The 15851-nt window shown below is 55.6% G+C and overlaps 1 protein-coding gene across 1 annotated transcript in view; it reads right to left on the reverse strand.

Annotated features, from left to right (window-relative positions):
* The window catches only part of FBN3 (fibrillin 3), a 269159-nt gene that overhangs the window by 11097 nt on the left and 242211 nt on the right, over window positions 1–15851 (reverse strand). Inside the window, exons 53-58 of the mRNA XM_077841944.1 lie at window positions 14239–14361; window positions 12967–13098; window positions 12115–12240; window positions 3447–3653; window positions 2838–2963; window positions 454–576 (exon numbers count right to left, since the gene is read on the reverse strand). Of these exons, the coding sequence (XP_077698070.1) occupies window positions 454–576; window positions 2838–2963; window positions 3447–3653; window positions 12115–12240; window positions 12967–13098; window positions 14239–14361 (837 nt within the window). The remainder of the gene's footprint in view (window positions 1–453; window positions 577–2837; window positions 2964–3446; window positions 3654–12114; window positions 12241–12966; window positions 13099–14238; window positions 14362–15851) is intronic.

Here is a 15851-nt window from a genome sequence, read left to right on the forward strand (position 1 = left end):
TACTTCCCAGAGTTCCTGCAGGGCATGCACGCCCCCAGCAAGAGGCTCCAGGATCCGAGAGCTGGCCACAGCCACTAGCTCTGCCCAGCTGCTTGGTTGGCTGAGTGTGGCCTGGTGCCCCAGGGATGCAGGCGAGTGCAACTTCGTGTAAGGCACGGGCCCAGGAGAGCAGACAGTGACGGGTGAGGTCTAGCCGTCAGCCCCAGGGCTGAGAGCAACACAGATGCCGCACGGCTGTAGTAGTTGGCTCAGGAGCTCGCCCGCTTGACCTCACTGGGGCTGGGAGTTCAGCCACACACACTCCACTGCATGCCCTTGTGTCCCCGCACTTGGGCCCGGCCGCTGAATGACAGCAGAGAGCACGATCCCAGGGACATGGCTCCCACCAGCCCAAGCGATGGCTGCACAGCCCAGGAGGCAGCCCTCTGCCGCCTCCTGTCCTTGGGCCAGTACCTTTGCAGGTCTTTCCGTCCTCCTGGAGGATGTACCCCCTGGGGCAGGAGCACTGGTGGCTGCCCTCCGTGTTCTTGCAGATGAAGTTACATGGCTTAGGAGACTGGTTACACTCGTCCAGATCTAGACTCAAGAGAAACAGGGCAAGTCAGCAGGAGCGTGGCTGTGGGCTGAGCTGGGTGACGGCCCGATGGAAACACGAGGACTCTCATCAAGTGGAACTTCCTGCTTAACTGGCTGCATCCTACCCGGGGCCTGGTGACTCAGCCCAGACGAACAGCCCCCTCCCCCCAGCTCCTGCACAATAATGGGCAGCGGAGCTCACTTAGCGCCTGGCACCTTTGAACTACAATTAGAGATGCCTTCCCTTCCCTGTGCCAGGGGAGCGAGACGTGCTTGCAGCGAGTGCCCTGGCATGAGGGGGGCATGATAACCTCACACCAAAGAGCCTGACTTGGACAGGCGCAGCCCACTGACACATGGACAGAGGCTGGGTTGGGAGTGACCGGAGGGCTCATTGCACCAGGGCCCACGCTCGGCACATGCCCATCTCCTGCTCCATATAGAGAGCAGGTGACAGAGACTCCTCACCTAGGCACCTTGCTGGGGCATGCTGGGAAGGGACCCCAGGCTGGGAATGGGGAGCACCTCCCATGGGGTGGATCAGTGAAAGGAAAACTGCAGCAGAGTGCTCACTGTAATTCATGCCACCTGTGTGCCCAGGGCTCTACATGTCTCCTTGGTGCTGCAGGGGAGCATTGGTGCCATGGCTATGCAGGTGATATGCAGCACCCTCATTTAGTCCCCCAGGTGCCCTCCCACTGCCTGGCCAAGCTGGCTGGGCCAGGCCAGGCTGGGGACGCTCGCTCCTGACATGACAGGGGTGGTGGCTGCCAATCGGGAGGCAGATGTGGCTGGTCCCTGTTCCTGGTGATTGAGGGGTTTGCCCACTCTTGTCCGAAGAGTATCACAGACCTCAGCGCCTGGAATTCAAGGGTGCCTTCCCATCTGTGTCTCGGAGAGTCTCTAATCCCAGCCGTGGGCCTGGTGACTCACTGCATTTGTGGCTGCCTTTGGACACCATCTGGACACTGCAGCTGGTGCAGAAAGCAGCTGCTTGCTGGCAGGCAGGTGTAGGGACTGAGAATTCGTTACACACCAACTCTGCACCTGCATTAGTGTCCCATTTCCTTCTTGTTGCAATTCTTGGGGCTGGCTTGGATATAGGAAGGCCTTTGGGTGCTGGCCTCCCAGGATGTCAGCTCAATCGACAGGGCTGGTCAGGGGCACATGGAATAGTAGCCCCTAGATCTGAGATCTGAGCCTCAGGCTCTTGAGTTTATTCCCAGCTGCATGCTTGAGACTTCAGGGCAAAGGACAGGGCTGGGTCAGGGAAGCACAGAGGTTTGCATTTGGGCAACGCTCTATGCTTGTGATAAAAGAGGCAAAAACACCGTATGTATGTGTGCCTGGCCTGGAAATGACAGCGTTAACCAGCGCGTGACCAAGATAGGAACATGGACCGGAGACTACGAGGTTAACCAGCGCATGACCGAGATCGGAACGTGGCCTGGAGGCTACGGGGTTAACCAGCGCGTGACCGAGATCGGAACGTGGCCCGGAGACTACGGGGTTAACCAGCGCGTGACCGAGATCGGAAAGTGGCCCGGAGACTATGGGGTTAACGAGCGCGTGACCGAGATCGGAACGTGGCCCGGAGACTACGGGGTTAACCAGCGCGTGACCGAGATCGGAACGTGGCCCGGAGACTACGGGGTTAACCAGCGCGTGACCGAGATCGGAACGTGGCCCGGAGACTACGGGGTTAACCAGCGCGTGACCGAGATCGGAACGTGGCCCGGAGACTACGGGGTTAACCAGCGCGTGACCGAGATCGGAACGTGGCCCGGAGACTACGGGGTTAATGAGCGCGTGACCGAGATCGGAACGTGGCCCGGAGGCTACGGGGTTAACCAGCGCGTGACCGAGATCGGAACGTGGCCCGGAGACTACGGGGTTAACCAGCGCGTGACCGAGATCGGAACGTGGCCCGGAGACTACGGGGTTAACCAGCGCGTGACCGAGATCGGAACGTGGCCCGGAGACTACGGGGTTAACCAGCGCGTGACCGAGATCGGAACGTGGCCCGGAGGCTACGGGGTTAACCAGCGCGTGACCGTGATCGGAATGTGGCCCAGAGACTAAGGCGGGCAGGTTCTTTGTGCTGGGGAGTATGGGGCACTGCCCCACGCTGCAGAGGGTCGGGGATGGCCCTCTGCAGCCGCATGGAAGGCGGACAGGAAAGCAGCCGGGCAGGCACTGTGAAGGCTGGGAGGTGCCCTGCTGCCCCAGTGCCGGGCTCATGGCACCCGTGTCTGACTCACCTACACAGGCTGTGCCCGTGATGTCGGTGGTGTAGCCCAGCTTGCAGTGGCAGCGGAAGGAGCCGATGCTATTGATGCACTGTCCGTTTCTGCAGAGGTTGGGCAGCACCTTGCACTCATCGATGTCTGGAGGAGGGAGGGACTTGTCAATGCAATGCGCCAGGCACCCAGCCTCTGCCTGTCATGGTGGAGGGGTTCAGCCTCCGCACTGGGCAGGGGCCTTCTGCAGTTGCTCCACCCCAGGGGGAGCTCTGAGGGCTGTGCCATGGGGGAATCAATCCTGCCCTTCCCAGAGGAGTACACACACAGTGCCTACCCTTTGAGGGTGCAGCCTGCTCCAGCTGGTGCACCCAGCCTGCACCCATCCCCCGCAGGGGACCCAGGGTGCCCTGGGGGACCAGCCACTGTACTGGCAGAGCATGTATAAGGGAGAGGTGCTGCTGTGCACCCATTCCAGGGACTGCCCACGCGAATATGGACACCAAGGGCTAGCAGACTCCGTGTGGGGCACAGCACCACCTGTATGGCCATGCCCAGCCCATTACCCAGTGCACGTGTGTTACACCCGCCTGTCCCCATCCTGTTGGCACTGGGCAGCCTGGCACATACCTCGCCCATCGGTGGTGTACCCAGGCCCATGCGGACACATCTTTTTGTGCTGGGTGGTTCCTGGGAGCGGGCAGAGCTCACACTGGGTCCCCCAGCCACGGGCACCATTGCAGCAGCACTCAGACTTGGTGACCGGATTGCGGTTCGTGGACGACATCTGGCACATGGTCTGCAGCACTTCAGTGAAGCAGAATCCCTGGCGGGTGTCTGGGCAAAGAAAGAGAGGAGTGCAGTGACGGGGACAGCGCCAGCTGTGACAAGGGAGCTGGAGACAGTGGTGGGAGAGGACACCTGGGCTTGCAGCAGGTAGAAGTGCTGCTGGGCACGTCTGTATTCAGGGACCATAACTGGCTGCGGATGGGGTGTGACCATCCCCAGGGTTATATACAGGTCTGCTCTGCAGCTTGTGGGATGCTGGCGGGCAGAGTTGGTGTCAGATAGGCCAGCCTAGCATCACAGAGTCACGTCAAGGGCAGACCTTCTGGAGAGCTAGGCCAGGAATGTTCCCTGCAGGACATATCTAGTGCTTTGTCCACTCTAGCCTGGAATCCCCAGCCCCTCCATGTCTGCTTCTGGGAGCCCTCGGCCTGGTGCCATCTCCCTGAGCCCACCTGCATGGAAGTTCCTCTTTGGGTATGTTCACACTGCAGTTGGGAGGTGGGATTTCCAGTGCGAGTAGACTGATTGATGCAAGCTCAGACCGAGTAGTGCGCTAAAAATAACAGCATGGACGTTGCGGGGTGGGAGGCAGCTTGAGCTAGCTGCCTGAGTCCAAGCCCACCTGGCCTGACCCTCCAGCTCCGACCTCAGGAGGCTAGCCCAAGCCACTACCCTTGCGGCAACATCTATGTAATGGAATGCTAAACTGTATTACACTGTTCAGCCACTAGATGGAGCTGTGTGTAAAATGAACAGGCTAAGCAAACCTCAGCCATACCTGGGAGAGCATTAAAGGATCTTACAATGAACAAATCTGGTGTCTATCTCTCTGAGAAGGAAGCTTAGTAGTCAGTCTGTATCTGACACAGAAGCTTGACCTGCTAGCTGCAGCCCTGCAATATTCCACACAGAAGAAGTACGTGCCACGAAGTCAGAAGTAAACTAGTGCCAGAGGAGAACAAACAGAAGGAACAAAGCAACAGAGGTTGGAGGATCTCATCAACACATCACTCTTCAGTGCCCCAGAGATCTTCAACTTTGACAAACTTTCACAATGAACAGATTGGAGGCAGCATTTTGCAAGATTTCAAATTGCTACAAAGCTGCATAAAGACACTGGAGATATTCAGGTATCTTCTTTAATTTATGCTATGGGGAAGAAGGCCACAGCATAACTTGAAATCCTTTGATTTTATTGAAGACAGTCACAAAGCTGACTATGAAATTGTTCTGGCTATGTTTGATGCCTATTTTATACCTGCGAGAAATGTGGTTTATGAAAGAGCATGTTCTGACCAAGAATTCAAGAATCAGGGGAAAATGTTGAATGTTTTATAAGAGCTCTGCATGCATTGGCTGAAAACTGTGATTTTGGGAAAACAAAACATGAAAATATCAGAGACAGGCTGATTATTGGGTTCATAGATAAAAACCTTTCACAGGAGCTACAACTGAAGAGGGATTTAGCCCTAGTCATAGCTATCCAAATAGCAAAGCAGTCTGAACTAATCAAACAACAGAACAAAAGGCAGGAGCAATTTGAAAAACCTGAAACTAGCTTAGAAGCTGTAAACAGACCCTGGAGTATTTGATGGTTTAGAAACAACAAATCCTGCATCTTGGCAGGGGGTTAAACTAGATGACCCTTGCGGTTCCTTCTAACCCTATAATTCTCTGCTAAAACCCCTGAGGCAAGGAGAGAGAATTCCCAGGCTAACAGGAACAAATTCCAGCATACATGCACAAGGTGTGGAAAAAGACATAAACCAAAAGAGGCTGCATGGCCAGCCAGAGGCACAAAGTGTAATACATGCACAAACTATGGGAATTTTGCAGCTGTCTGAAAGCAGCATCAAAGCAGTCAGGGAGTTGACTCATATTACAGACAATCAGGAGCCATTGTTTCTGGGATTGATCACTTGTGACCACACAGACCCTGCCTGGAAAGTGAAACTGAACATTCATGGCAAGACAATTGTCTTTAAAATTGACTGAGGAGCTGACATCACAACCATCTCAGAAGGTACTTACAATCCACAGACAATCCAGGAAGTTTTGGAAAGTGTAGGGGCCAATTTCCTAGTGCAAGTGCTGGAGGAACCAACTAGGGGCAGAGCTCTTCTTGACCTGCTGCTCACAAACTGGGAAGAATTAGTAGGGGAAGCAAAAGTGGATGGGAACCTGGAAGGCAGTGACCATGAGATGGTCGAGTTCAGGATCCTGACACAGGGAAGAAAGGAGAGCAGCAGAATATGGACCCTGGACTTCAGAAAAGCAGACTTTGACAACCTCAGGGAATTGATGGGCAGGATCCCCTGGGAGAATAAAATGAGGGGGAAAGGAGTCCAGGAGAGCTGGCTGTATTTTAAAGAATCCTTATTGAGGTTACAGGGACAAACCATCCCGATGTGTAGAAAGAATAGTAAATATGGCAGGCGACCAGCTTGGCTTCACAGTGAAATCCTCGCTGATCTTAAACACAAAAAAGCTTTCAAGAAGTGGAAGAATGGACAAATCACCAGGGAAGAGTATAAAGATACTGCTCGGGCATGCAGGAATAAATTCAGGAAGGCCAAATCACACCTGGAGTTGCAGCTAGCAAGAGATGTTAAGAGTAACAAGAAGGGTTTCTTCAGGTATGTTAGCAACAAGAAGAAAGTCAAGGAAAGTGTGGGTCCCTTACTGAATGAGGGAGGCAACCTAGTGACAGAGGATGTGGAAAAAGCTAATGTACTCAATGCTTTTTTTGCCTCTGTCTTCACGAACAAGGTCAGCTCCCAGACTACTGCACTGGGCAGCGCAGCATGGGGAGGAGGTGACCAGCCCTCTGTGAAGAAAGAAGTGGTTAGGGACTATTTAGAAAAGCTGGACGAGCACAAGTCCATGGGGCCGGATGCGTTGCATCTGAGAGTGCTAAAGAAGTTGGCGGATGTGATTGCAGAGTCATTGGCCATTATCTTTGAAAACTCATGGTGATCGGGGGAAGTCCCGGACGACTGGAAAAAGGCTAATAGAGTGCCCATCTTTAAAAAAGGGTAGAAGGAGGATCCGGGGAACTACAGGCCAGTCAGCCTCACCTCAGTCCCTAGAAAAATCATGGAGCAGGTCCTCAAGGAATCAATTCTGAAGCACTTAGAGGAGAGGAAAGTGATCAGGAACAGTCAGCATGGATTCACCAAGGGCAAGTCATGCCTGACTAATCTAATTGCCTTCTATGATGAGATAACTTGTTCTGTGGATAAGGGGAAAGCAGTGGACGTGTTGTTCCTTGACTTTAGCAAAGCTTTTGACACCATCTCCCACAGTATTCTTTCCAGTAAGTTAAAGAAGTATGGGCTGGATGAATGGACGATAAGATGGATAGAAAGCTGGCTAGATTGTCGGGCTCAACGGGTAGTGATCAATGGCTCCATGTCTAGTTGGCAGCCGGTATCTAGCAGAGTGCCCCCAGGGTCGGTCCTGGGGCCGGTTTTGTTCAATATCTTCATTAATGATCTTGAGAATGGTGTGGATTGCACCCTCAGCAAGTTTGCAGATGACACTAAACTGGGAGGAGAGGTAGATACGCTGGAGGGTAGGGATATGATACAGATGAACCTAGAAAAATGAGAGGTTTGGGCCAAAAGAAATCTGATGAGGTTCAAGAAGGACAAGTGCAGAGTCCTGCACTTAGGACGGAAGAATCCCATGCACCGCTACAGACTAGGGACCGAATGGCTCAGCAGCAGTTCTGTAGAAAAGGACCTAGGGGTTACAGTGGACGAGAAGCTGGATATGAGACAACAGTGTGCCCCTGTTGCCAACAAGGCCAATGGCATTTGGGATGTATAAGTAGGGGCATTGCCAGCAGATCGAGGGACGTGATCATTCCCCTCTATTCGACATTGGTGAGGCCTCATCTGGAGTACTGTGTCCAGTTTTGGGCCCCACACTACAAGAAGGATGTGAAAAAATTGGAAAGCATCCAGCGGAGGGCAACAAAAATGATTAGGGGACTGGAACACATGACTTATGAGGGGAGGCTGAGGGAACTGGGATTGTTTAGTCTGCGGAAGAGAAGAACGAGGGGGGATTTGATAGCTGCTTTCAACTACCTGAAAGGGGGTTCCAAAGAGGATGGACCTAGACTGTTCTCAGTGGTAGCAGATGACAGAACAAGGAGTAATGGTCTCAAGTTGCAGTGGGGGAGGTTTAGGTTGGATATTAGGAAAAACTTTTTCACTAGGAGGTTGGTGAAACACTGGAATACATTACCTAGGGAGATGGTGGAATCTCCTTCCTTAGAAGTTTTTAAGGTCAGGCTTGACAAAGCCCTGGCTGGGATGATTTAGTTGGGGATTGGTCCTGCTTGAGCAGGGGGTTGGACTAGATGACCTCCTGAGGTCCCTTCCAACCCTGATAGTCTATGATTCTATGATCACCACCAACCTCTTCCAGAGATGAAGTCACTGGACACAGGTCTAACTAGCCCTGGAGGTGTTCTGAACTACATGGGTCAATTCACCACAGAAACAGCTTACAAAGGCAAAAGCTTTGCATTCAGAGTGCATGTGATCAAAGGATCAAAGACCAATGACCTTCTCAGCCACAGCGTGGCAGCCAGGATGGGCCTAGTGAGAAAGGTGGAAGAAATCGATGGAGGATTTGATATTACTGGTCATTCCAAATTACTGGTCATTCCAAATGAAAGATGATTTTGATCATATTACTAGCAGTCCACATTACCCACAAGTCAATGGAAAGTCTGAGAGAGCCAACAAAATCTTACAGCAGGAAGATCCATTCCTTGCTCTTCTGAGCTACAGATCAACACCAATAGCAGCTACTGGATATAGTCCAGCATAACTCCTATTGGGGAGACAACTCAGAACTACTGTTCCAACTTTGGAAAAGATTCTATCTCCAAAGTGGCCAGACATGAAGAAAGTAGCCAAATCAGATAAAAAGGCAAAAAAGAGCTCATGAGCACTTTTACAACTGACTTCGCTCAATAGAGAACAGTAGGGTCTCGAACAGGGGTGACCAACCTGAGCCTGAGAAAGAGCCAGAATTTACCAATGTACATTACCAAAGAGCCACAGTAATATGTCGGCAGCCCGCACATCAGCTCCCAGTGCCTCCCAACCACCGGCAGCCCTGCCAATCAGCGCCTCCCGCTCCCTCCCCACACCTCCCGATCAGCTGTTTCGTGGCGTGCAGGAGGTTCAGGGGGAGGAGAGGGGAAAGGAGCGAGGGCACTGCAGGCTCAGGGGAGGGGGTGGGAAGGGGTGGAGTGGGGGCAGGGCCTGTGGCAGAGCCAGGGGTTGAGCAGTGAGCACCCCCGGCCTATTGGAAAGTTGGCGCCGGTAGCTCCAGCCCTGGATTGTCTGTAGCTCCAGCCTATACAAGGTGCCGCATATTAACTTCTTATGCGCTGCACGTGGCTCCGGAGCCCCAGATTGGCCACCCCTGGGCTACAACCTGGGGACTGTGTTTGTGACAAATTGGGTGGAGAAAAAGGGTGGACAACTCCAGCTGTTGTAAAGAAAAAAAAATCAGCGCCCAGATCATTTGTGCTTGACACTGAGAGTGGAGAGTTCAACAGAAACCATCGACATCTACAGCGTGTTCCTCAGAACGAACAATCAACAGAGCAAACTCTGTGGATGGCAGATGCAGAACAAGGATTCCAGACCAACCACAGCCAGTCGTTACAACTAATGGATAGCCCGATGAACAAGTGGTTACACGTCTGGGTCACATAATTAGAAAACCAGGACAATTCGGAGACACTTTACACATTGATCCGTACTGAACTTCACAGACAATGTGACGGTGTATATATTGTAAATGGTAGGGATGTAGAACTTACAGGGGGCAATGGAATGGAATGCTAAACCGTATTACACTGTTCAGCCAGTAGGTGGTGCCGTGTGCGACATACCATAGTTAAGCTAACCTCAGCCATACCTGGCAGAGCATTACAGGATCCCACAGTGAACGCTCTGGTGTGTATGTCTCTGCCAAGGAAGCTCTGCAGCCAATCCATATCTGGGACAAGAGCCTGACCTGCCAGTAGCAGCCTGCCCCCTACTGTGTACAAGAAACACAGCAGTCCACACTGCTATTTTTAGTACACTAGCTTTGCTCGAGCTAGCGTGAGTCCATCTGTCCATGCTGGGAGTCCCACCTCCCAGCTGCAGAGTAGCTGTATAAACTTAGAGACTCACTGCTGCCATGCTACTGGCAGCGACTCTTGTTCACCTGTGTATCAGAATCCCTTTCCTCTGTCCCCTTGTAGTACCAGACCCTTGTACAACTGGAGAGGCCCAGCCCAGTGGCGGCACGCCCAAAACAAATAGGTGTGGTCCCTAGGCTAACCCTCCCATCCACAGGGACAGACCAGGCAGCCCTTTCTCTCCCGAGAAGCCTCACTGACCAATAAGGCTAGGAGTGTCACACTCTGATCGTTGGGAGTTACACTGCAGCCATGAGCTGTGCCCATGTGGGATGGACCTGCAAAGCAGGGGACTACAGTAACGCCTCACTTAAAGTCATCCTGGTTGACGTTAGGTTGCTGATCAATTAGGGAACATGCTCGTTTAAAGTTGTGCAATGCTCCCTTATAATGTTGTTTGGCAGCCGCCTGCTTTATTCACTGCTTGCAGAAAGAGCAGCCCGTTGAAGCTAACTCGTGGGGGCTTGGAACCAGGGTGGACCGTCAGCCCCCCATCAGCTCCCCACTCCCCTAAGTTCCCTGTCCCTCCCCCCACTGCCATGTGCTGCTCCTGCCCTCTGCCTTAGAGCTGCTCCCTGAGCCTCCTGCTTGCTGTGCAGGGGAGGGGAGAAGAAGGGGGCTAATGTCAGGGTGTCCCCCTCCCGCCTACTCCTGCCCCCTGCTTACCCCTTCTCCATATAGAGCAGGGTGGGGACAGGACAGGGCTCAGGACGGAGAGACCACTGATCTTTTTAAAGGCAATGTACTCAGAGTGAGGTCAGCGTAGTTAAAGGGGCAATGCACATCTCTCTCTCTCCCCCACACACATGGTGTGTGTCTCTGTCTCTATCTGCCATGCTGTCTCCCCTCCCTCTATTCATGCTGCCTTGTAGAGTGTGAGGCTACATTAACAATGTGTTAACCCTTGAGGGCTCAGCCCAGTGCTAGTTCGTCATTTAGCAGTAAGGCATTCCCTGGGAAATATCCCACCCTCTGACTCCACCACCTCAACCAAGCCTCACGGTCATCACTGCTGTCTCCAGTGTGAAATTGTTTGTTTAAAACTTATACTGTGTGTGCATATATATAATATAGTCTTTTGTCTGGTGAAAAAAATTTCCCTGGAACCTAACCCCTCCATTGACATTCATTCTTATGGGGAAATTGGATTCGCTTAACATCGTTTTGCTTAAAGTCACATTTTTCAGGAACGTAACTACAACGTTAAGTGAGAAGTTACTGTACAACACTCCTCAGCTCCCTCTCCTCTGCCCAGCCCTTTCCCCAGGCCAGGAAAGGGGAAAGGTCTTGAGCCAAGAAGTTTCTGGGCTCTGACTGGAAGCTGAAGCAGCAGCCACAAGGCAGCCGGGAGCTGGAGAGAAGCGCAAGGAACGGTGGACAGCCACGTGTGGAACGGGCTGTGGCTGCCGGATGTCACAGGTGGGTGCAGGTCTGTGTGGGACGTATGTGGGAGCAGCAGTGGCTGGGCAGGGAGCCAGTGCAGAGAGGCTTCAGTGAGAGACACTAACTGAGCCGGGCCTGGAGCCCTGCAAGTGTCTATTTGCGGGAGTAGAGTCTGGACTGAGAGAGGGCACTCCAGGCAATGCGCTGGAAAAGCCCTGGCTCTGGACTGGACTGGCCAGGGACCCCAACAGGAAGTGCTATCGCTCACTTTGAACTCTAAGTGTTAAAGCCTCTGTGTGCAGGGTATCTGCAACCCTTCCCTTTCCTGCCAGCCCTAGAAAAATACCTCTCCCTTGGCCAGTGTCAGCGTGGTTCCTGGGTCCCACTAGGGCTAGTACCTGCAGGGTCTGGCTGCCGAAGTACTGAGTTTCGGTACAGCTGTCTCGCTGCTGGCAGCCTCGGGGCGTGGTGTGCTGGGCAGCCCCAATAATTACACGTCTCTGTTTAGCCCAGCCAGCTCTGGCACTCATTGCTCAGGCCCTACACAGTCTGCTCTTGGCAACGCTGTCCTGGGGCAGAGCTGCCCAGGTGGACATGGTGCCTCACAGGAGGGGTACAGAGAGGCATCAGTGCCTCCAGCTTAGTGACATGGGACTGCTGGACAGGCCCAGCATACCACCCGGGCCTCTGAACAGCAACGCCATGCTACAAACACACGGCCCATTTATCCCAGGCTCAGCCCAGGCTCCCAGCACCTCAGCTCATCCAGGGGAAGTGGACTAGGTTGGTGTATGACTTTTCCACTCCCCCAGAAGCAGATTCCACAGGACCAGACAAGCGCACCCTGCTTCCAGACCATGACTGGCTCGGCCTGGGTAGGAGCTGTGTGAAGTTGTGCACGTTAATTACCGATGCATTCAGTGCCCGAGGCGCTGGCTTGGAAGCCTTCATTGCAGTCACACCGATAGCTGCCCACAGTGTTAACACAGCGGCCATTGGGGCAGATCCCCGGCTTGGTGCGGCATTCATTCTCATCTAGGAGGAAGGGAATCAGTGAATAGCTCGGACACAACATGCCTGTAGACTCGGGCTCCTGAGAACCGGGGCCACTGCTGAGTGGGATGGAGCCACAACAGCACCAGGGCAAAGCAGCAGACACTTCCCAGGATAAGGTCTAACTTTCCCCAAAAGCTCAGGGCGGCTCTAGTGTGCCCCAGCATGTTCCAGCTGTTACACTGGGGGGATCACTTGAGTGCAGTGCTCTCCAACTATACCTCCCTCCTCCCACCTCCTGCCCTCAACCTGCCTCTGTGCCCAGGGGCTGGGCAGCAAACTGGCTATGCTGGCTATTCCGCAGTATCCGTTAGGGCAGCTTTACATGCCCTTTGTGCCCATGTGGTGGCACAGGCCAGGACTGGCCAGTATTCTCCAATGTCACTCAGCTGTGGACACTTCTGACAGCTCAGTGCAGGAGGGGGATGTGCAGAGGGCCTGGAGAAAGGCCACAACCAAACGCTGCTGGGTCTGACCATGGGCTGGGGCCATGCACTGCACAGCGGGGCCCTGGCCCTGAACATGCCTTTGGGCACTAATGCAACAGGAACAGCAGCCTCGGGAGTTTGGGGGAAGGTCTGGCTGATGGGTGGCTGATTGGACAGCTCAGGAACGGAGCTGGACAAACAGTTCCACAGCTAGAAGTGTGGAAGGGAGATGGACACTGGCCCTGTGGCTAATGCCTCCCTTCGTCCAGGTGACTGGTACCTGTACAGCCCTCTCCGTCAGGTCTGCGCTGCATTCCTGGGGGGCAGATGCACATGAAGGTACCAATGAGGTTCTTGCACATCATCCCTCGAGACTCGCAGTCATGGAGGCCTTCTGCGCACTCGTCCAGATCTGCAACCAACACCACACCAAATGAGCCCACGCAGCTTCCTGCGGGCCCGAGTGCTCCCTGACAGCCGTTCATTCCCCAGGGGAGCAGTGAGGGCTCCTGCTCCCAGCGCAACAGCTGGTGAAGCAGAGGCACAGAGAGGTGACTTGCCCACGATCACCCAGCAGGTCAGGGGCATAGCCAGAGATCGAATGCCAGTTACCTGCTCTACCCACTGGATTTAATGGCAGCCTGCCACTGCAAAGAGGAGATGTGACCGGACAGAAGAGATGTGTGCTGCTCACACAGCCCTGGCAGAGGGGCAGGGAATGGCGAGAGGAAGAGCCAGGCTACAGTGCAGCTCCTGCATCAGACCCGGGGGTGCAGCGTTCGGCCTGCACTCCGACCAGCTGGCACAGGGACCTTGGAATCCTCTGGGTACACGAGGGCACCAGCCCCGCAGGGACAGGCACTGTGAGCACAGGGGTCACGCCCAAGGAGTCAGCCCCCAAGTACGTGCCAGCCCTGATGAGCTGCAAGGGACACAGCCGGCAAAGCACCAGAGCTGCACGGCACTGAATCCCTCCTGCACTCAGCAGGGCCCAAGTTCCAGTCGACTCCTAGGATCTGTCTGACCTGCGGCCACCCCAGGGCTTCCCGCAGTAGAGGGCTGCCAGAGCTGCTGAGCTGGGTGCTTCCCAGTTTGTGTGAGGGCCTCCGGGTGGCTCCGAGTGCTCTGACTCCTGCTGGCCACACACCGGGAGCGCTGGGCTTGGCCTGGCGCGTTGGGAAGGGGGGGCTCTCTGAGCCCCAGCTGGGGGTTCTGCGGTGCGGTGCGGTGCTAACCCACACAGCACTGACTGCACTCTGCCATGTGACACGGCGCGCAACTCGGTCCCTTGCAGAGGGGGTTAGACACCATTATAAACACTGAGGGCAGCCAGGCCGCATTCCCAGCCAGCATTAGCCCGAGGCTCAGCAGCTGGGGCTTGCGCACCCCACGGGGCCTGGAACCAGCCCTGGGTTGGGAAGAGCAGACAAGCCGGCGTCCCAGAGGGCAGCCGGGCGTTCTGGCCATGGCTCCTGCTGGTGCCGCTGGGGCAGGTTAAGGGCAGCAGGCCGGGAGGGCAGGACAGCTCCAGAGGCGGTTCGCTATCCCTTACCTTTGCACATTCTCCTGTCTTCCCGGAGGGTGTACCCCGAGGGGCAGGTGCACTCGTAGGAGCCAAAGGCATTGATGCAGCGGAAGGCGCAGAGCAGGGGGTTCAGTGCACACTCGTTGATATCTGAGAGGCAGGAGAGAGAATGAGCCTGACCTGCACCCGGGACACTGTGCCTGCCACGCCGCTGCCCCTGCAGCAAACTGCCTCGGGTGTGCGTCCCCTGGAGACGACGCGCTGTGGTGTAGGCGGCGAGTGCTGAGATCCACCCTGAGCCGCTTGCTCTGCCCAGCCCAGTGCCCCAGGGCGGCGAGTGCTGAGATCCACCCTGAGCCGCTTGCTCTGCCCAGCCCAGTGCCCCAGGGCGGCGAGTGCTGAGATCCACCCTGAGCCGCTTGCTCTGCCCAGCCCAGTGCCCCAGGGCGGCGAGTGCTGAGATCCACCCTGAGCCGCTTGCTCTGCCCAGCCCAGTGCCCCAGGGCGGCGAGTGCTGAGATCCACCCTGAGCCGCTTGCTCTGCCCAGCCCAGTGCCCCAGGGCGGCGAGTGCTGAGATCCACCCTGAGCCGCTTGCTCTGCCCAGCCCCAACCCCGACAGCCCAGCGCCCCAGGGCGGCGAGTGCTGAGATCCACCCTGAGCCGCTTGCTCTGCCCAGCCCAGTGCCCCAGGGCGGCGAGTGCTGAGATCCACCCTGAGCCGCTTGCTCTGCCCAGCCCAGTGCCCCAGGGCGGCGAGTGCTGAGATCCACCCTGAGCCGCTTGCTCTGCCCAGCCCAGTGCCCCAGGGCGGCGAGTGCTGAGATCCACCCTGAGCCGCTTGCTCTGCCTAGCCCAGTGCCCCAGGGCGGCGAGTGCTGAGATCCACCCTGAGCCGCTTGCTCTGCCCAGCCCCAACCCCGACAGCCCAGTGCCCCAGCACAGCTCCCCCTGCTGGGGAAAGCTCATAGGTGCCCTCAGCACTGCCATGGCCACAGGGGTAAGCACCGCTGGTGTGCCCGGCGAGCACTACGTGGGGCAAGGATTGCGAGTCCTTTCCTGCCCCACCCCCTTGGTTCCAGCGCGCACCGCCTGACCGGGGCTCCCCATGCATAGGCGCTAAATTTTACCCCTGCTCTGCCCCCACTCCACCCCTCCCTGGATGCCCTGCCCTCACTCTGTCTCTTCCTGCCCTCACTCTGCCCCCTTCCTGAGGCAGCCGCCCACCTGCTGCTCACTGCTCTCTGCCCTCCCTCAGCCCCCTCCCTGAGCCTGCCAAACCGCTGGTCAGTGGCCCGCCCAGCAGCTGTGGCTAATGGGTGCTGAGCACCGACCATTTGTTTCCGTGGGTGCTCCAGCCCTGGAGCACTCACGAGTTGGCACCTATGTCCCTGTGCCTCCTGAACCCCCTTCCAAGTGTGTGGGAGGCCAGGCCAGGAGGGCAAAACTCCTCCTTTAGAAGGGGGTGTGACTCTGGGGTTCTGCTACCACGAGGAACCACCACTAAGAAGGGAAGCCCTGTCTCAGGTCCCTGGCCATGGGCTCTGGGGAGTTGGTTGGGAGTAGGCAGCCCAGCAGCCTCCCCTTCTGCCCTCGCAGAGGCGCTCAGGGCTCTGCCCTTCACAGGAAATAATTTTACAT

The sequence above is a fragment of the Eretmochelys imbricata genome, chromosome 25 (assembly GCF_965152235.1).
Source record: "Eretmochelys imbricata isolate rEreImb1 chromosome 25, rEreImb1.hap1, whole genome shotgun sequence".
NCBI classification, from domain to species: Eukaryota; Metazoa; Chordata; order Testudines; family Cheloniidae; genus Eretmochelys; species Eretmochelys imbricata.